We start from the raw sequence: 20,032 nt of genomic DNA, 5'->3' as shown, positions 1-20,032 counted from the left end.
ACAGACAGTGAAGCAACCTGGGAGTCGAACCTGGCACCCTGGAACTGTGAAACTAGAGTGCTACCCACTGTGTTACAATGCTGCCCGCATTGCGTCTCCTCTGTGTTAGACCTACCAAAATGCATTACCCCACATTTGTCCGGATTAAAATCCCATGAGGATGTGGGGTGTGGGCGTGGGCGGGTTGGGGATACCCGTGCGAGCGGCGTCAAAATGCAGAGACAGAGGCCAAGGTGGGTTGTCAGTGGGGTGTACAGCCACCTTGCAGGTCTGTGCCTGGGCACCGCCCCAGTCCCAAGGTGGATAACCCCAGCCACATACCCTGTTCCCCCATTATTACCCTCCCCCTGGCCTTGGCAGTGACCCCCCCAGCCAATCCCGCCAGCATCCGGTCCGGCAGTCCACAGTTGTACCTCTCTGTGTCCTTACCCCTCTCTCTCCATCAGCAGCCAATTTTAAAAGCACAAGTGAATCCTGCCGTCGGGAATTCAGCCCACAGAGGCGGTGAATTGCGGAGGCCCCAGAGAATACGGGACCTGGTGCGCTAATGATATGCTAACGACATTTACTGTCTGTGTGAAAGTATTGATGCCGCTGTCAAGGCGACGGAGAATTGTGATTTGGCGTGAAACTGGCGCACCGCCGTTTTGGCATCAAAACCGATTCTCCGCACAATTGGTTTCCCGATCCCGGAGAATCCCTCCCATTACATTTCCGTCACAGTACCGAGGAATATTTAATATTACATAGAACATAGAACAATACAGCGCAGTACAGGCCCTTCGGCCCACGATGTTGCACCGAAACAAAAGCCATCTAACCTACACTATGCCATTATCATCCATATGTTTATCCAATAAACTTTTAAATGCCCTCAATGTTGGCGAGTTCACTACTGTAGCAGGTAGGGCATTCCACGGCCTCACTACTCTTTGCGTAAAGAACCTACCTCTGACCTCTGTCCTATATCTATTACCCCTCAGTTTAAAGTTATGTCCCCTCGTGCCAGCCATTTCCATCCGCGGGAGAAGGCTCTCACTGTCCACCCTATCCAACCCCCTGATCATTTTGTATGCCTCTATTAAGTCTCCTCTTAACCTTCTTCTCTCCAACGAAAACTACCTGCAACAGTAGTGAACTCGCCAACATTGAGGGCATTTAAAAGTTTATTGGATAAACATATGGATGATAATGGCATAGTGTAGGTTAGATGGCTTTTGTTTCGGTGCAACATCGTGGGCCGAAGGGCCTGTACTGCGCTGTATCGTTCTATGTTCTATGTTCTATTTGGAGGCCTATAGAAAACTCCCAAAAGGGTGACCTCTCCTTTCCTGTTTCTAACCTCAGCCCATACTACCTCGGAAGATGAGTCCCCATCTAGCATCCTCTCCGCCACCGTAATACTGCTCTTGACTAGCAGCGCCACACCTCCCCCTCCTTCTCTGAGCTTACTAAAACACCTAAACCCCGGAACCTGCAACAACCATTCCTGTCCCTGCTCTATCCATGTCTCCGAAATGGCCACAACATCGAAGTCCCAGGTACCAACCCATGCTGCCAGTTCCCCTACCTTGTTTCGTATACTCCTGGCATTGAAGTAGACACACTTCAAACCACCTACCTGAACACTGGCTCCCTCCTGCAAAGTCAAATCTGTGCTCCTGACCTCTATACTCTCAATCTCCCTCACCCTAAAACTACAATCCAGGTTCCCATGCCCCTGCTGCATTAGTTTAAACCCCCCCAAAGAGCACTAGCGAATCTCCCCCCCAGGATATTTGTGCCCCTCAGGTTCAGATGTAGACCATCCTGTCTGTAGAGGTCCCACCTTCCCCAGAAAGAGCCCCAGTTATCCAGAAATCTGAATCCCTCCCACCTGCACCATCCCTGTAGCCACATGTTTAATTGCTCTCTCTCCCTATTCCTCATCTCATTATCACGTGGCACGGGCAACAACCCAGAGATAACAACTCTGTTTGTTCTAGTTCTGAGCTTCCATCCTAGCTCCCTGAAAGCCTGCCTGACATCCTTGTCCCCTTTCCTACTTATGTCGTTAGTGCCAATGTGGATCACAACTTGGGGCTGCTCCCCCTCCCCTTTTAGGACCCAGAAAACACGATCCGAGACATCACGTACCCTTGCACCTGGGAGGCAACATACCAAACGTGAGTCTCTCAGGCTCCCACAAAATCTCCTATCTATGCCCCTGACTATTGAGTCCCCAATTACTAATGCTCTGCTCCTCTCCCCCCTTCCCTTCTGAGCAACAGGGACAGACTCCGTGCCAGAGGCCCGTACCCCAAGGCTTACCCCTGGTAAGTTCCCCCCCCCCCCACAAGTATCCAAAGCGGTATACTTGTTACTCAGGGGAACGACCGCAGGGGATCCCTGCACTGACTGCTTCTTCCCAGTCCCTCTTACAGTTACCCACCTATCTCCAATCTTTGGTGTAACTAATTCCCTGAAGCTGCTATCTATGACCCCCTCTGCCTCCCGAATGATCCGAAGTTCTTCCAACTCCAGCTCCAGTTCCCTAACTCGGTCTTGGAGGAGCTGGAGATGGCAGCACTTCCTGCAGGTAAAATCAGCAGGGACACTAACGGCATCCCTCACCTCAAACATCCTGCAGGAGGAACATTGCACTCCCTTCCCTGCCATTCCTCTAACTTTCTACCAAGATCTGGTTAATAAATAATTATTTTTTTTATATAATAATATAATCTGGCCCTTACCTCACACCAATGGGTGTTATTATTAGGTTAGAGGAGGAGGGCGGGTGGGAGACACTACACGTGTAGTGTCTCGGGTTTCCTCTCCACCAGAATTTATTGGTGGGGGGGGGGCGGGGGGGACCTTCCCAGAAGTCCGCGGGCGAACTTCCGGTTCCCGCCTTATATATAAAAAATAATAATAAAACAGAAAAGAAGAACAGAAACGTACCTCCCAGAAGGCCCCTGCGCGCCGCTCCCGCTGAAATTAATGCTGCTCTTCTTTGCACCAGGTCTATGGTTTTGTCCCAACATCGTACTTTCAGCTGGTAATCTGCGCCTGTGACTCAGCAAACATATTAACCACACTCCGTGAATCCACATACATGTACAGTTACCCTGATGCAGATTTCAATCATTTCTCCCTTACTCTGGGCCTGTTTAATTACTGACTTTGCATTTTTCCTGTTCTGTCCGTTTCTCCGTGTTTTGTGCACATTGGAACTCCTCTCTGACCATTTCTCCTGGTTCCCTCACCCCCACAGTTAGTTTAAATCCTCCCCAACAACACTAACAAACACCACTCGAGAAACTCCACCCCGACTCGATTTAGGTGCAATCCATCCGACCTGGGGTGGTCCCATCTCCCCCAGAGCCACCCCAATATCCCGAGAATCTGAAGTCCGAGCCCCTGCCCCAACTTTCCAGCCACTCAATCCTCTGCTTTACCCTCCTATTTCAATACTCATTTGTACTTGGTTACAAAGAGTTAAATGGGCCACTGGCTATTAGGGAATGAAATGTCCATGTGAACATGGACAAACTTGTATTTTACTGAAGCACAAAATTAAAAGTTAGTTTGTCGTTTCAGTTGTAAAGAGGATTAGGCTGCAGAGTGTGAATTGTGAATGAAACAACATCTGGATCATAGTGTGCAGTTTCTCACCTCCTCACAGCCAGGGTGTGACTGCCCGAGCTGCTGCGGTTTTATGACTGGACCTTGACCTATTTTTTTCTCCGTTCCTGCAGGTAGTTTACATCCAGCTGCTCTGACAGTTGCCATCTTGGCGCCAGCTTTGAGCGTTCCAATTCTGGGCTATTTCCTCGGGAAGCTGCTTTTCAACAGGGCAATTGCAGCAAGTGCAAGATCTCTAGCAACCCGAGGAGTTGCTGATGGTCCACGGTAAGAATCAACTGAAAGTGAGACCAGGGAGCTTTCAACAGCTTCAATTAGCAGAATTCTCCTCTGGAGTTCTCCCAGTGAGCCAGAGAAGACACAGCCAGAGTGAGACACAGCGAAGAGTGAGTTTGGGAATTTGAAGCTAGGTGGGAATTGATTTAAATTGAATTCAATCGGTAAGAATTTTCCTTTTTAAATTTAAAGAATTTAAATTAATCTAGAATTGCGCAGTAAAGGTTAACAAGGGCTGCCCCACCCACTCACATAACTGGTTGGCAGTTAAGTGTCAGTCACCTTAATCTACTTTGAACTAAAAGCAGGTGGGGAGGGGAGTCAATTCAGGACAGTTTAAAAAGAGCAACTTGTAAACTCACTCCCAGTGAGTTCTCCCAGTGAGCCAGAGAAGACACAGCCAGAGTGAGACAGCAAAGAGTGAGTTTGGGAATTTGAAGCTAGGTGGGAATTTGAAGTTTGGGGTTAGGAGGTGCTTTTTATCCCTGGTAAGTGACGGGTAAGTAATTTTTCTGTTTTCTTTTTCTTTTCGTTGGTGTATTTATTTATTTTTTCTTCTTTTTTTTTGAAATTGTAGTTGTTGAAGTTAACCGAAGGTTTAAGACGTGGCAGGAGATCTCAGACCCGTGTCATGCTCCTCGTGTGCGATGTGGGAGCTCAGGGACACGTCCACTGTCCCTGGCTCCTTCACGTGCAAGAAGTGTGTCCAGTTGCAGCTCCTGTTAGACCGCTTGACGGCTCTGGAGCTGCGGATGGACTCACTTTGGAGCATCCGCGATGCTGAGGACATCGTGGATAGCACGTTTAGCGAGTTGGTCACACCGCAGGTGAAAGGTACTGAGGGAGATAGAAAATGGGTGACCAAAAGACAGAGCAAGAGTAGGAAGGCAGTGCAGGTATCCCCTGCGGTCATCTCCCTGCAAAACAGAGATACTGCTTTGCATACTGTTGAGGGAGATGGCTCACCAGGGGAAGGCAGCAGCAGCCAGGTTCATGGCACCGTGGCTGGCTCTGCTGCGCAGCTGGGCAGGAAGGAGAATGGCAGGGCTATAGTGATAGGGGACTCAATTGTAAGTGGAATAGACAGGCGGTTCTGCAGACGCAATCGAGACTCCAGGATGGTATGTTGCCTCCCTGGTGCAAGGGTCAAGGATGTCTCGGAGCGGCTGCAGGACATTCTGGGGGGGAGGGGGGTGGACGGTGAACAGCCAGCTGTTGTGGTGCATATAGGCACCAACAATATAGGTAAAAATATGAATGAGGTCCTACAAGCTGAATTCAAGGAGTTAGGATTTAAACTATAAAGTAGGACTTCAAAGGGAGTAATCTCAGGATTGCTACCAGTGCCACGAGCTAGTCAGAGTAGGAATGTCAGGATAGATAGGATGAATGCGTGGCTTGAGAGATGGTGCAATAGGGAGGGATTCAAATTCCTGGGGCATTGGAACCGGTTCTGGGGGCGGTGGGACCAGTACAAACCGGACGGTCTGCATCTGGGCAGGACTGAAACCAATGGCCTGGGGGGGGGGAGTTTGCCAGAGGTGTTGGGGAGGGTTTAAACTAATGTGGCAGGGGGATGGGAACCAATGCAGGAAGTGGCAAAGATTAGTGGGAGACTAGAGGACTGGGAAATCTTTAGAGGGCAACAGAAAGCTACTAAAAAAGCTTTAAAGAAGAGGAAGATAGTTTATGAAAGTAAACTTGCTCGGAATATTTAAACAGATAGTAAAGGTTTCTACGAATGTATAAAACAAAAAAGAGTGGCGAAGATAAATATTGGTCCTTTAGAGGATGAGAAGGGAGATTTAATAATGGGAGATGGGGAAATGGCTGAGCAACGAACAGGTTTTTGGGTCGATCTTCACAGTGGAAGACACAAATAACATGCCAGTGACTGATGGAAATGAGGCTATGACAGGTGAGAACCTTGAGAGGATTGTTATCACCAAGGAGGTAGTGATGGACAAGCTAATGGGGCTAGAGGTAGACAAGTCTCCTGGACCTGATGGAATGCGTCCCAGAGTGCTAAAAGGGATGGCTAGGGAAATTGCAAATGCACTAGTGATAATTTACCAAAATTCACTAGACTCTGGGGTGGTCCCGGCGGATTGGAAATTAGCAAACATGACACTACTGTTTAAAAAAGGAGGTAGGCAGAAAGCGGGTAATTTTAGGCCAGTGAGCTTAACTTCGGTAGTAGGGAAGATGCTGGAATCTATCATCAAGGAAGAAATAGCAAGGCATCTGGATAGAAATTGTCCCATTGGGCAGACGCAGCATGGGTTCATAAAGGGCAGGTCGTGCCAAACTAATTTAGTGGAATTTTTTGAGGACATTACCAGTGCGGTAGATAACGGGGAGCCAATGGATGTGGTATATCTGGATTTCCAGAAAGCCTTTGAGAAGGTGCCACACAAAAGGTTGCTGCATAAGATAAAGATGCATGGCATTAAGGGGAAAGTAGTAGCGTGGATAGAGGATTGGTTAATTAATAGAAAGTAAAGAGTGGGGATTAATGGGTGTTTCTCTGGTTGGCAATCAGTAGCTCGTGGTGTCCCTCAGGGATCAGTGTTGGGCCCACAACTGTTCACAATTTACATAGATGATTTGGAGTTGGGGACCAAGGGCAATGTGTCCAAGTTTGCAGACGACACTAAGATGAGTGGTAAAGCAAAAAGTGCAGAGGATACCGGAAGTCTGCAGAGGGATTTGGATAGGCTAAGTGAATGGGCTATGGTCTGGCAGATGGAATATAATGTTGACAAATGTGAAGGTATCCATTTTGGTAGGAATATTAGCAAAAGGGATTATTATTTAAATGATGAAATATTAAAACATGCTGTTGTGCAGAGAGACCTGGGTGTGCTAGTGCATGAGTCGCAAAAAGTTGGTGTGCAGGTGCAACAGGTGATTAAGACGGCAAATGGAGTTTTGTCCTTCATTGCTAGAGGGATGGAGTTTCAGACTAGGGAGGTTATGCTGCAATTGTATAAGGTGTTAGTGAGGCCACACCTGGAGTATTGTGTTCAGTTTTGGTCTCCTTACCTGAGAAAGGACGTACTGGCACTGGAGGGTGTGCAGAAGAGATTCACTAGGTTAATCCCAGAGCTGAAGGGCTTGGATTACGAGGAGAGGTTGAGTAGACTGGGACTGTACTCGTTGGAATTAAGAAGGATGAGGGGGATCTTATAGAAACATATAAAATTATGAAGGGAATAGATAGGATAGATGCGGGCAGGTTGTTTCCACTGGTGGGTGAAAGCAGAACTAGGGGGCATAGCCTCAAAATAAGGGGAAGTAGATTTAGGACTGAGTTTAGGAGGAACTTCTTCACCCAAAGGGTTGTGAATCTATGGAATTCCTTGCCCAGTGAAGCAGTAGAGGCTCCTTCATTAAATGTTTTTAAGATAAAGATAGATAGTTTTTTGAAGAATAAAGGGATTAAGGGTTATGGTGTTCGGGCCGGAAAGTGGAGCTGAGTCCACAAAGATCAGCCATGATCTCATTGAATGGTGGAGCAGGCTCGAGGGGCCAGATGGCCGACTCCTGCTCCTAGTTCTTATGTTCTTATGTAATCTGGTAGTCGTCAGGAATGGAGATGGAAAAAGGCCTTCAATATATGTAACTGTCGGTGAGGAGGAGAGTGAGTGGAGACAGGAGATGGGAGAGATGAAGAGCAGGAGAGTGACAAGATCAGATTCAAGACTGGTGCCACTAACTGAGTGAGGGGGGCCCGGTGTCTGAGTGAGGAGGGGGCCGGTGTCTGAGTGAGGAGGGGGCCGGGGGCTGAGTGAGGAGGGGGCCGGGGGCTGAGTGAGGAGGGGGCCGCGGTCTGAGTGAGGATGGGGCCGGTGTCTGAGTGAGGAGGGGGCCGGGTGCTGAGTGAGGAGGGCCCGGTGTCTGAGTGAGGAGGGGGCCGGTGTCTGAGTGAGGAGGGGGCCGGGGGCTGAGTGAGGAGGGGGCCGCGGTCTGAGTGAGGATGGGGCCGGTGTCTGAGTGAGGAGGGGGCCGGGTGCTGAGTGAGGAGGGCCCGGTGTCCAAGTGAGGAGGGGCCCGGTGTCTGAGTGAGGAGGGGGCCGGGGGCTGAGTGAGGAGGGGGCCGCGGTCTGAGTGAGGAGGGGGCCGGGGGCTGAGTGAGGAGGGCCCGGTGTCCGAGTGAGGAGGGGCCCGGTGTCTGAGTGAGGAGGGGGCTGGGGGCTGAGTGAATGAGGAGGGGGCCGGGGGCTGAGTGAGGAGGGGGCCGGGGGCTGAGTGAGGAGGAGGCCGGGGGCTGAGGGAGGAGGGAGCCGGGGTCTGAGTGAGGATGGGGCTGGTGTCTGAGTGAGGAGGGGGCCGGGCTCTGAGTGAGGAGGGGCCGGGGGCTGAGTGAATGAGGAGGGGGCCGGGGGCTGAGTGAGGAGGGGGCCGGGGGCTGAGTGAGGAGGAGGCCGGGGGCTGAGGGAGGAGGGAGCCGGGGTCTGAGTGAGGATGGGGCTGGTGTCTGAGTGAGGAGGGGGCCGGGCTCTGAGTGAGGAGGGGCCGGGGGCTGAGTGAGGAGGGGGCCGGGGGCTGAGTGAGGAGGGGGCCGCGGTCTGAGTGAGGAGGGGCTGGTGTCTGAGTGAGGAGGGGGCCGGGCTCTGAGTGAGGAGGGGCCGGGGGCTGAGTGAGGAGGGGGCCGGGGGCTGAGTGAGGAGGAGGCCGGGGGCTGAGGGAGGAGGGGGCCGGGGTCTGAGTGAGGAGGGGGCCGGGGTCTGAGTGAGGATGGGGCTGGTGTCTGAGTGAGGAGGGGGCCGGGGTCTGAGTGAGGAGGGGGCCGGGGTCTGAGTGAGGAGGGGGCCGGGGTCTGAGTGAGGAGGGGGCCGGTGTCTGAGTGAGGAGGGGGCCGGTGTCTGAGTGAGGAGGGGGCCGTGGTCGCAGTGAGGAGGGGACCGGGGTCTGAGTGAGGAGGGGGCCGGGGTCTGAGTGAGGAGGGGGCCGGTGTCTGAGTGAGGAGGGGACCGGGGTCTGAGTGAGGAGGGGGCCGGGGTCTGAGTGAGGAGGAGGCCGGGGGCTGAGTGAGGAGGGCCCGGTGTCTGAGTGAGGAGGGGGCTGGTGTCTCAGTGAGGAGGGAGCCGGGGTCTCAGTGAGGAGGGGGCCGGTGTCTGAGTGAGGAGGGGGCCGGTGTCTGAGTGAGGAGGGGGCCGGTGTCTGAGTGAGGAGAGGGCCGGTGTCTGAGTGAGGAGGGGGCCGGTGTCTGAGTGAGGAGGGGGCCGGTGTCTGAGTGAGGAGGGGGCCGGTGTCTGAGTGAGGAGGGGGCTGGGGTCTGAGTGAGGAGGGGGCTGGGGTCTGAGTGAGGAGGGGGCTGGGGTCTGAGTGAGGAGGGAGCCGGGGTCTCAGTGAGGAGGGGGCCGGTGTCTGAGTGAGGAGGGGGCCGGTGTCTGAGTGAGGAGGGGGCTGGGGTCTGAGTGAGGAGGAGGCCGGGGTCTGAGTGAGGAGGGGGCCGCGGTCTGAGTGAGGAGGGAGCCGGGGTCTGAGTGAGAAGGGGGCCGGAGGCTGAGTGAGGAGGGGGCCGGGGTCTGAGTGAGGAGGGGGTCGGGGTCTGATTGAGGAGGGGGCCGGGGGCAGAATGAGGAGGGGGCTGGGGTCTGAATTAGGAGGGGGCCGGTGAAAGTGCGAGGAGGGCCAGTGTGAGGAGGGCCAGTGTGAGGAGGGTCAGTGTGAGGAGGGTCAGTGTGAGGAGGAGGGTCAGTGTGAGGAGGGCCACTGTGAGGAGGAGGGTCAGTGTGAGGAGGGTCAGTGTGAGGAGGAGGGTCAGTGTGAGGAGGGTAGTGTGAGGAGGGTCAGTGTGAGGAGTTTCAGTGTGAGGAGGGGCAGTGTGAGGAGGGTCAGTGTGAGGAGGTTCAGTGTGAGGAGGAGGGTCAGTGTGAGGAGGGTCAGTGTGAGGAGGGTCAGTGTGAGGAGGAGGGTCAGTGTGAGGAGGAGGGTCAGTGTGAGGAGGGTCAGTGTGAGGAGTGTCAGTGTGAGGAGGGTCAGTGTGAGGAGGGTCAGTGTGAGGAGGGTCAGTGTGAGGAGGGTCAGTGTGAGGAGGGTCAGTGTGAGGAGGAGTGTCAGTGTGACGAGGGCCAGTGTGAGGAGGGTCAGTGTGAGGAGGAGGGCCAGTGTGAGGAGGGTCAGTGTGAGGAGGGTCAGTGTGAGGAGGGTCAGTGTGAGGAGGAGGGTCAGTGTGAGGAGGGTCAGTGTGACGAGGGCCAGTGTGAGGAGGGTCAGTGCGAGGAGGAGGGCCAGTGTGAGGAGGGTCAGTGTGAGGAGGGTCAGTGTGAGGAGGGTCAGTGTGAGGAGGGTCAGTGTGAGGAGGGTCAGCGTGAGGAGGGTCAGTGTGAGGAGGGTCAGTGTGAGGAGGAGGGTCAGTGTGAGGAGGAGGGTCAATGTGAGGAAGATCAGTGTGAGGAGGGTCAGTGTGAGGAGGGTCAGTGTGAGGATGAGGGTCAGTGTGAGGAGGGGCAGTGTGAGGAGGGGCAGTGTGATGAGGGTCAGTGTGAGGAGGGTCAGTGTGAGGAGGAGGGTCAGTGTGAGGAGGGTCAGTGTGAGGAGCGTCAGTGTGAGGAGGGTCAGTGTGAGGAGGAGGGTCAGTGTGAGGAGGGTCAGTGTGAGGAGGGTCAGTATGAGGAGGGACAGTGTGAGGAGGGTCAGTGTGAGGAGAGGGTCAGTATGAGGAGGGACAGTGTGAGGAGGGTCAGTGTGAGGAGGGACAGTGTGAGGAGGGACAGTGTGAGGAGGGTCAGTATGAGGAGGGACAGTGTGAGGAGGGTCAGTGTGAGGAGGAGGGTCAGTGTGAGGAGGGTCAGTGTGAGGAGGGTCAGTGTGAGGAGGGACAGTGTGAGGAGGGACAGTGTGAGGAGGGTCAGTATGAGGAGGGACAGTGTGAGGAGGGTCAGTGTGAGGAGGGTCAGTGTGAGGAGGGTCAGTGTGAGGAGGGTCAGTGTGAGGAGGGTCTGTGTTAGGAGGGTCAGTGTGAGGAGGGTCAGTGTGAGGAGGGGCAGTGTGAGGAGGGTCAGTGTGAGGAGGGGCTGTGTGAGGAGGGGCAGTGTGAGGAGCGTCAGTGTGAGGAGGGTCAGTGTGGGGAGGGTCTGTGTGAGGAGGAGGGTCAGTGTGATAAGGGTCAGTGTGAGGAGGGTCAGTGTGAGGAGGGTCAGTGTGAGGAGGGGCAGTGTGAGGAGGGTCAGTGTGAGGAGCGTCAGTGTGAGGAGGGTCAGTGTGAGGAGGGTCAGTGTGAGGAGGGTCAGTGCGAGGAGGGTCAGTGTGAGGAGGAGGGTCAGTGTGAGGAGGGTCAGTGTGAGGAGGGTCAGTGTGAGGAGGAGGGTCAGTGTGAGGAGGGTCAGTGTGAGGAGGGTCAGTGCGAGGAGGGTCAGTGCGAGGAGGGTCAGTGTGAGGAGGGGCAGTGTGAGGAGGGTCAGTGTGAGGAGGGTCAGTGTGAGGAGGGTCAGTGTGAGGAGGGTCAGTGCGAGGAGGGTCAGTGCGAGGAGGGGCAGTGTGAGGAGGGTCAGTGTGAAGAGGGTCAGTGTGAGGAGGGGCAGTGTGAGGAGGGTCAGTGTGAGGAGGGTCAGTGTGAGGAGGAGGGTCAGTGTGAGGAGGCTCAGTGTGAGGAGGGTCAGTGCGAGGAGGGTCAGTGCGAGGAGGGTCAGTGCGAGGAGGGTCAGTGTGAGGAGGGTCAGTGTTAGGAGGGTCAGTGTGAGGAGGGTCAGTGTGAGGAGGAGGGTCAGTGCGAGGAGGGTCAGTGTGAGGAGGGTCAGTGTGAGGATGGTCAGTGTGAGGAGGGTCAGTGTGAGGAGGAGGGTCAGTGCGAGGAGGGTCAGTGTGAGGAGGGGCAGTGTGAGGAGGGTCAGTGTGAGGAGGGGCAGTGTGAGGAGGGGCAGTGTGAGGAGGGTCAGTGTGAGGAGGGTCAGTGTGAGGAGGGTCAGTGCGAGGAGGGTCAGTGTGAGGAGGGGCAGTGTGAGGAGGGTCAGTGTGAGGAGGGGCAGTGTGAGGAGGGTCAGTGTGAGGAGGGGCAGAGTGAGGATGGTCAGTGTGAGGAGATTCAGTGTGAGGAGGGTCAGTGTGAGGAGGGGCAGTGTGAGGAGGGTCAGTGTGAGGAGGGTCAGTGTGAGGAGGGGCAGTGTGAGGAGGGGCAGTGTGAGGAGGGTCAGTGTGAGGAGGGTCAGTGTGAGGAGGGGCAGTGTGAGGAGGGGCAGTGTGAGGAGGGTCAGTGTGAGGAGGGGCAGTGTGAGGAGGGGCAGTGTGAGGAGGGTCAGTGTGAGGAGGGTCAGTGTGAGGAGGGGCAGTGTGAGGAGGGGCAGTGTGAGGAGGGTCAGTTTGAGGAGGGGCAGTGTGATGAGGGTCAGTGTGAGGAGGGTCAGTGTGAGGAGGGTCAGTGTGAGGAGGGTCTGTGTGAGGAGGGTCAGTGTGAGGAGGAGGGTCAGTGTGAGGAGAGGCAGTGTGAGGAGGGTCAGTGTGAGGAGGGCCAGTGTGAGGAGGGCCAGTGTGAGGAGGGTCAGTGTGAGGAGGGTCAGTGTGAGGAGGGTCAGTGTGAGGAGGAGGGTCAGTGTGAGGAGGGGCAGTGTGAGGAGGGTCAGTGTGAGGAGGTTCAGTGTGAGGAGGAGGGTCAGTGTGAGGAGGGTCAGTGTGAGGAGGGTCAGTGTGAGGAGGAGGGTCAGTGTGAGGAGGAGGGTCAGTGTGAGGAGGGTCAGTGTGAGGAGTGTCAGTTTGAGGAGGGTCAGTGTGAGGAGGGTCAGTGTGAGGAGGGTCAGTGTGAGGAGGGTCAGTGTGAGGAGGGTCAGTGTGAGGAGGAGTGTCAGTGTGACGAGGGCCAGTGTGAGGAGGGTCAGTGTGAGGAGGAGGGCCAGTGTGAGGAGGGTCAGTGTGAGGAGGGTCAGTGTGAGGAGGGTCAGTGTGAGGAGGAGGGTCAGTGTGACGAGGGCCAGTGTGAGGAGGGTCAGTGTGAGCAGGAGGGCCAGTGTGAGGAGGGTCAGTGTGAGGAGGGTCAGTGTGAGGAGGGTCAGTGTGAGGAGGAGGGTCAGTGTGAGGAGGGTCAGTGTGACGAGGGCCAGTGTGAGGAGGGTCAGTGCGAGGAGGAGGGCCAGTGTGAGGAGGGTCAGTGTGAGGAGGGTCAGTGTGAGGAGCGTCAGTGTGAGGAGGGTCAGTGTGAGGAGGAGGGTCAGTGTGAGGAGGGTCAGTGTGAGGAGGGTCAGTATGAGGAGGGACAGTGTGAGGAGGGTCAGTGTGAGGAGAGGGTCAGTATGAGGAGGGACAGTGTGAGGAGGGTCAGTGTGAGGAGGGACAGTGTGAGGAGGGACAGTGTGAGGAGGGTCAGTATGAGGAGGGACAGTGTGAGGAGGGTCAGTGTGAGGAGGAGGGTCAGTGTGAGGAGGGTCAGTGTGAGGAGGGTCAGTGTGAGGAGGGACAGTGTGAGGAGGGACAGTGTGAGGAGGGTCAGTATGAGGAGGGACAGTGTGAGGAGGGTCAGTGTGAGGAGGGTCAGTGTGAGGAGGGTCAGTGTGAGGAGGGTCAGTGTGAGGAGGGTCTGTGTTAGGAGGGTCAGTGTGAGGAGGGTCAGTGTGAGGAGGGGCAGTGTGAGGAGGGTCAGTGTGAGGAGGGGCTGTGTGAGGAGGGGCAGTGTGAGGAGCGTCAGTGTGAGGAGGGTCAGTGTGGGGAGGGTCTGTGTGAGGAGGAGGGTCAGTGTGATAAGGGTCAGTGTGAGGAGGGTCAGTGTGAGGAGGGTCAGTGTGAGGAGGGGCAGTGTGAGGAGGGTCAGTGTGAGGAGCGTCAGTGTGAGGAGGGTCAGTGTGAGGAGGGTCAGTGTGAGGAGGGTCAGTGCGAGGAGGGTCAGTGTGAGGAGGAGGGTCAGTGTGAGGAGGGTCAGTGTGAGGAGGGTCAGTGTGAGGAGGAGGGTCAGTGTGAGGAGGGTCAGTGTGAGGAGGGTCAGTGCGAGGAGGGTCAGTGCGAGGAGGGTCAGTGTGAGGAGGGGCAGTGTGAGGAGGGTCAGTGTGAGGAGGGTCAGTGTGAGGAGGGTCAGTGTGAGGAGGGTCAGTGTGAGGAGGGTCAGTGCGAGGAGGGTCAGTGCGAGGAGGGGCAGTGTGAGGAGGGTCAGTGTGAAGAGGGTCAGTGTGAGGAGGGGCAGTGTGAGGAGGGTCAGTGTGAGGAGGGTCAGTGTGAGGAGGGTCAGTGTGAGGAGGAGGGTCAGTGTGAGGAGGCTCAGTGTGAGGAGGGTCAGTGCGAGGAGGGTCAGTGCGAGGAGGGTCAGTGCGAGGAGGGTCAGTGTGAGGAGGGTCAGTGTTAGGAGGGTCAGTGTGAGGAGGGTCAGTGTGAGGAGGAGGGTCAGTGCGAGGAGGGTCAGTGTGAGGAGGGTCAGTGTGAGGATGGTCAGTGTGAGGAGGGTCAGTGTGAGGAGGAGGGTCAGTGCGAGGAGGGTCAGTGTGAGGAGGGGCAGTGTGAGGAGGGTCAGTGTGAGGAGGGGCAGTGTGAGGAGGGGCAGTGTGAGGAGGGTCAGTGTGAGGAGGGTCAGTGCGAGGAGGGTCAGTGTGAGGAGGGGCAGTGTGAGGAGGGTCAGTGTGAGGAGGGGCAGTGTGAGGAGGGTCAGTGTGAGGAGGGGCAGTGTGAGGATGGTCAGTGTGAGGAGGTTCAGTGTGAGGAGGGTCAGTGTGAGGAGGGGCAGTGTGAGGAGGGTCAGTGTGAGGAGGGTCAGTGTGAGGAGGGGCAGTGTGAGGAGGGGCAGTGTGAGGAGGGTCAGTGTGAGGAGGGGCAGTGTGGGGAGGGGCAGTGTGAGGAGGGTCAGTGTGAGGAGGGGCAGTGTGAGGAGGGGCAGTGTGAGGAGGGTCAGTGTGAGGAGGGTCAGTGTGAGGAGGGGCAGTGTGAGGAGGGGCAGTGTGAGGAGGGTCAGTTTGAGGAGGGGCAGTGTGATGAGGGTCAGTGTGAGGAGGGTCAGTGTGAGGAGGGTCAGTGTGAGGAGGGTCTGTGTGAGGAGGGTCAGTGTGAGGAGGAGGGTCAGTGTGAGGAGAGGCAGTGTGAGGAGGGTCAGTGTGAGGAGGGCCAGTGTGAGGAGGGCCAGTGTGAGGAGGGTCAGTGTGAGGAGGGTCAGTGTGAGGAGGGTCAGTGTGAGGAGGAGGGTCAGTGTGAGGAGGGGCAGTGTGAGGAGGGTCAGTGTGAGGAGGTTCAGTGTGAGGAGGAGGGTCAGTGTGAGGAGGGTCAGTGTGAGGAGGGTCAGTGTGAGGAGGAGGGTCAGTGTGAGGAGGAGGGTCAGTGTGAGGAGGGTCAGTGTGAGGAGTGTCAGTTTGAGGAGGGTCAGTGTGAGGAGGGTCAGTGTGAGGAGGGTCAGTGTGAGGAGGGTCAGTGTGAGGAGGGTCAGTGTGAGGAGGAGTGTCAGTGTGACGAGGGCCAGTGTGAGGAGGGTCAGTGTGAGGAGGAGGGCCAGTGTGAGGAGGGTCAGTGTGAGGAGGGTCAGTGTGAGGAGGGTCAGTGTGAGGAGGAGGGTCAGTGTGACGAGGGCCAGTGTGAGGAGGGTCAGTGTGAGCAGGAGGGCCAGTGTGAGGAGGGTCAGTGTGAGGAGGGTCAGTGTGAGGAGGGTCAGTGTGAGGAGGAGGGTCAGTGTGAGGAGGGTCAGTGTGACGAGGGCCAGTGTGAGGAGGGTCAGTGCGAGGAGGAGGGCCAGTGTGAGGAGGGTCAGTGTGAGGAGGGTCAGTGTGAGGAGGGTCAGTGTGAGGAGGAGGGTCAGTGTGAGGAGGGTCAGTGTGAGGAGGGTCAGTGTGAGGAGGGTCAGTGTGAGGAAGAGGGTCAGTGTGAGGAGGGTCAGTGTGAGGAGGGTCAGTGGGAGGAGGGTCAGTGTGAGGAGGGTCAGTGTGAGGAGGGTCAGTGTGAGGAGGAGGGTCAGTGTGAGGAGGGTCAGTGTGAGGAGGGTCAGTGTGAGGAGGGTCAGTGTGAGGAAGAGGGTCAGTGTAAGGAGGAGGGTCAGTGTGAGGAGGGTCAGTGTGAGGAGGGTCAGTGTGAGGATGAGGGTCAGTGTGAGGAGGGGCAGTGTGAGGAGGGGCAGTGTGATGAGGGTCAGTGTGAGGAGGGTCAGTGTGGGGAGGGTCTGTGTGAGGAGGGTCAGTGTGAGGAGAGTCAGTGTGGGGAGGGTCAGTGTGAGGAGGGTCAGTGTGAGGAGGGTCAGTGTGAGGAGAGTCAGTGTGAGGAGGAGGGTCAGTGTGAGGAGGAGGGTCAGTGTGAGGAGGGTCAGTGTGAGGAGCGTCAGTGTGAGGAGGGTCAGTGTGAGGAGGGTCAGTGTGAGGAGGGTCAGTGTGGGGAGGGTCTGTGTGAGGAGGGTCAGTGTGAGGAGAGTCAGTGTGGGGAGGGTCAGTGTGAGGAGGGTCAGTGTGAGGAGGGTCAGTGTGAGGAGAGTCAGTGTGAGGAGGAGGGTCAGTGTGAGGAGGAGGGTCAGTGTGAGGAGGGTCAGTGTGAGGAGGGTCTGTGTGAGGAGGGTCAGTGTGAGGAGGGTCAGTGTGAGGAGGGTCAGTGTGGGGAGGGTCAGTGTGAGGAGGGTCTGTGTGAGGAGGGTCAGTGTGAGGAGGGTCAGTGTGAGGAGGGTCAGTGTGAGGAGGGTCAGTGTGAGGAGGGTCAGTGTGGGGAGGGTCAGTGTGAGGAGGGTCTGTGTGAGGAGGGTCAGTGTGAGGAGGGTCAGTGTGAGGAGGGTCAGTGTGAGGAGGGGCAGTGTGAGGAGGGTCAGTGTGAGGAGGGTCAGTGTGAGGAGAGTCTGTGTTAGGAGGGTCTGTGTTAGGAGGGTCAGTGTGAGGAGGAGGGTCAGTGTGAGGAGGGTCAGTGTGAGGAGGGTCAGTGTGAGGAGGATGGTCAGTGTGAGGAGGGTCAGTGTGAGGAGGGTCAGTGTGAGGAGGGTCAGTGTGAGGAGGGTCTGTGTTAGGAGGGTCAGTGTGAGGAGGAGGGTCAGTGTGAGGAGGGTCAGTGTGAGGAGGGTCAGTGTGAGGAGGGTCAGTGTGAGGAGGATGGTCAGTGTGAGGAGGGTCAGTGTGAGGAGGGGCAGTGTGAGGAGGGTCAGTGTGAGGAGGGGCTGTGTGAGGAGTGTCAGTGTGAGGAGTGTCAGTGTGAGGAGGGTCAGTGTGAGGAGGGTCAGTGTGAGGAGGGGCTGTGTGAGGAGGGGCAGTGTGAGGAGGGTCAGTGTGAGGAGGGGCAGTGTGAGGAGGGTCAGTGTGAGGAGGGTCAGTGTGAGGAGGGTCAGTGTGAGGAGGAGGGTCAGTGTGAGGAGGGTCAGAGGAGGGTCAGTGTGAGGAGGGTCAGTGTGAGGAGGGTCAGTGTGATGAGGGTCAGTGTGAGGAGGGTCAGTGTGAGGAGGGTCAGTGTGAGGAGGGTCAGTGTGATGAGGGTCAGTGTGAGGAGGGTCAGTGTGAGGAGGGTCAGTGTGAGGAGGGTCAGTGTGAGGAGGGTCAGTGTGAGGAGGAGGGTCAGTGTGGGGAGGGTCAGTGTGGGGAGGGTCAGTGTGAGGAGGGTCAGTGTGAGGAGGGTCAGTGTGAGGAGGGTCAGTGTGAGGAGGGTCAGTGCGAGGAGGGTCAGTGTGAGGAGGGTCAGTGTGAGGAGGGTCTGTGTGAGGAGGGTCAGTGTGAGGAGGGTCAGTGTGAGGAGGGTCAGTGTGAGGAGGGTCAGTGTGAGGAGGGTCAGTGTGAGGAGGGTCAGTGTGGGTAGGGTCTGTGTGAGGAGGAGGGTCAGTGCGAGGAGGGTCAGTGTGAGGAGGGTCAGTGTGAGGAGGGTCAGTGTGAGGAGGGGCAGTGTGAGGAGGGTCAGTGTGAGGAGGGGCAGTGTCAGGAGGGTCAGTGTGAGGAGGGGCAGTGTGAGGAGGGTCAGTGTGAAGAGGGTCAGTGTGAGGAGGGTCAGTGTGAGGAGGGGCAGTGTGAGGAGGGTCAGTGTGAGGAGGGTCAGTGTGAGGACAGTCAGTGTGAGGAGGGTCAGTGTGAGGAGGGGCAGTGTGAGGAGGGTCAGTGTGAGGAGGGTCAGTGTGAGGAGGGGCAGTGTGAGGAGGGGCAGTGTGATGAGGAGGGTCAGTGTGAGGAGGGGGATTGTGGGGAGGGTCAGTGTGAGGAGGGTCAGTGTGAGGAGGAGGGTCAGTGTGAGGAGGGGCAGTGTGGGGAGGGTCAGTGTGGGGAGGGTCAGTGTGAGGAGGGTCAGTGTGAGGAGGGTCAATGTGAGGTGGGTCAGTGTGAGGAGGGTCAGTGTGAGGAGGGTCAGTGTGAGGATGGTCAGTGTGAGGAGGGTCAGTGTGAGGAGGGTCAGTGTGAGGAGGAGGGTCAGTGTGAGGAGGGTCAGTGTGAGGAGGGTCTGTGTGAGGAGGGTCAGTGTGAGGAGGGTCAGTGTGGGGAGGGTCAGTGTGAGGAGGGTCAGTGTGAGGAGGAGGGTCAGTGTGAGGAGGGTCAGTGTGAGGAGGAGGGTCAGTGTGAGGAGGGTCAGTGTGAGGAGGAGGGTCAGTGTGAGGAGGGTCAGTGTGAGGAGGGTCAGTGTGAGGAGGGTCAGTGTGAGGAGGGTCAGTGTGAGGAGCATCAGTGTGAGGAGGGTCAGTGTGGGGAGGGTCAGTGTGAGGAGGGTCAGTGTGAGGAGGAGTGTCAGTGTGAGGAGCGTCAGTGTGAGGAGGGTCAGTGTGGGGAGGGTCAGTGTGGGGAGGGTCAGTGTGAGGAGTGTCAGTGTGAGGAGGGTCAGTGTGGGGATGGTCAGTGTGAGGAGGGTCAGTGTGAGGAGGGTCAGTGTGAGGAGGAGGGGCAGTGTGAGGAGGGTCAGTGTGAGGAGGGGCAGTGTGAGGAGGGTCAGTGTGAGGAGGGTCAGTGTGAGGAGGGTCAGTGTGAGGAGTGTCAGTGTGAGGAGGGTCAGTGTGAGGAGGGTCAGTGTGGGGATGGTCAGTGTGAGGAGGGTCAGTGTGAGGAGGGTCAGTGTGAGGAGGAGGGGCAGTGTGAGGAGGGTCAGTGTGAGGAGGGGCAGTGTGAGGAGGGTCAGTGTGAGGAGGGTCAGTGTGAGGAGGGTCAGTGTGAGGAGGGTCAGTGTGAGGAGTGTCAGTGTGAGGAGGAGGGTCAGTGTGAGGAGGGTCAGTGTGAGGAGGGTCAGTGTGAGGAGGAGGGTCAGTGTGAGGAGGGTCAGTGTGGGGAGGGTCAGTGTGAGGAGGGTCAGTGTGAGGAGGGTCAGTGTGAGGAGGGTCAGTGTGAGGAGGTTCAGTGTGAGGAGGGTCAGTGTGAGGAGGGTCAGTGTGAGGAGGGGCAGTGTGAGGAGGATCAGTGTTGGGAGGGTCTGTGTGAGGAGGGTCAGTGTGAGGAGGGTCAGTGTGAGGAGGCTCAGTGTGAGGAGGAGGGTCAGTGTGAGGAGGGTCAGTGTGAGGAGGGTCAGTGTGAGGAGGCTCAGTGTGAGGAGGAGGGTCAGTGTGGGGAGGGTCAGTGTGAGGAGGCTCAGTGTGAGGAGGAGGGTCAGTGTGAGGAGGGTCAGTGTGAGGAGGAGGGTCAGTGTGAGGAGGAGGGTCAGTGAGGAGGGGCAGTGTGAGGAGGAGGGTCAGTGTGAGGAGGGGCAGTGTGAGGAGGGGCAGTGTGAGGAGGGTCAGTGTGAGGAGGAGGGTCAGTGTGAGGAGGGTCAGTGTGAGGAGGAGGGTCAGTGTGAGGAGGGTCAGTGTGGGGAGGGTCAGTGTGGGGAGGGTCAGTGTGAGGAGGGTCAGTGTGAGGAGGGTCAGTGTGAGGAGGGTCAGTGTGAGGAGGGTCAGTGCGAGGAGGGTCAGTGTGAGGAGGGTCAGTGTGAGGAGGGTCTGTGTGAGGAGGGTCAGTGTGAGGAGGGTCAGTGTGGGGAGGGGCAGTGTGAGGAGGAGGGTCAGTGTGAGGAGGGGCAGTGTGAGGAGGAGGGTCAGTGTGAGGAGGGTCAGTGTGAGGAGGGGCAGTGTGAGGAGGGTCAGTGTGAGGAGGAGGGTCAGTGTGAGGAGGGTCAGTGTGAGGAGGAGGGTCAGTGTGAGGAGGAGGGTCAGTGTGAGGAGGGGCAGTGTGAGGAGGAGGGTCACTGTGAGGAGGGTCAGTGTGAGGAGGAGGGTCAGTGTGAGGAGGGTCAGTGTGAGGTGGGTCAGTGTGAGGAGGAGGGTCAGTGTGAGGAGGGTCAGTGTGAGGAGGGTCAGTGTGAGGAGAGGCAGTGTGAGGAGGGTCAGTTT

General features: G+C 57.0%; 1 protein-coding gene across 1 annotated transcript in view; it reads left to right on the top strand.

Moving 5' to 3' along the window:
• Window positions 1-20,032, top strand: part of LOC140409442 (disintegrin and metalloproteinase domain-containing protein 12-like) — a 995,079-nt gene that overhangs the window by 915,707 nt on the left and 59,340 nt on the right. Inside the window, exon 17 of the mRNA XM_072497875.1 lies at window positions 3,738-3,891. Coding sequence (XP_072353976.1) covers window positions 3,738-3,891 — 154 coding nt within the window. The remainder of the gene's footprint in view (window positions 1-3,737; window positions 3,892-20,032) is intronic.

The sequence above is a fragment of the Scyliorhinus torazame genome, chromosome 3 (assembly GCF_047496885.1).
Source record: "Scyliorhinus torazame isolate Kashiwa2021f chromosome 3, sScyTor2.1, whole genome shotgun sequence".
NCBI classification, from domain to species: domain Eukaryota; kingdom Metazoa; phylum Chordata; class Chondrichthyes; order Carcharhiniformes; family Scyliorhinidae; genus Scyliorhinus; species Scyliorhinus torazame.
The sequence above is the reverse complement of the archived record's forward strand: the minus strand, read 5'-3'. Positions and strand labels throughout refer to the sequence as shown.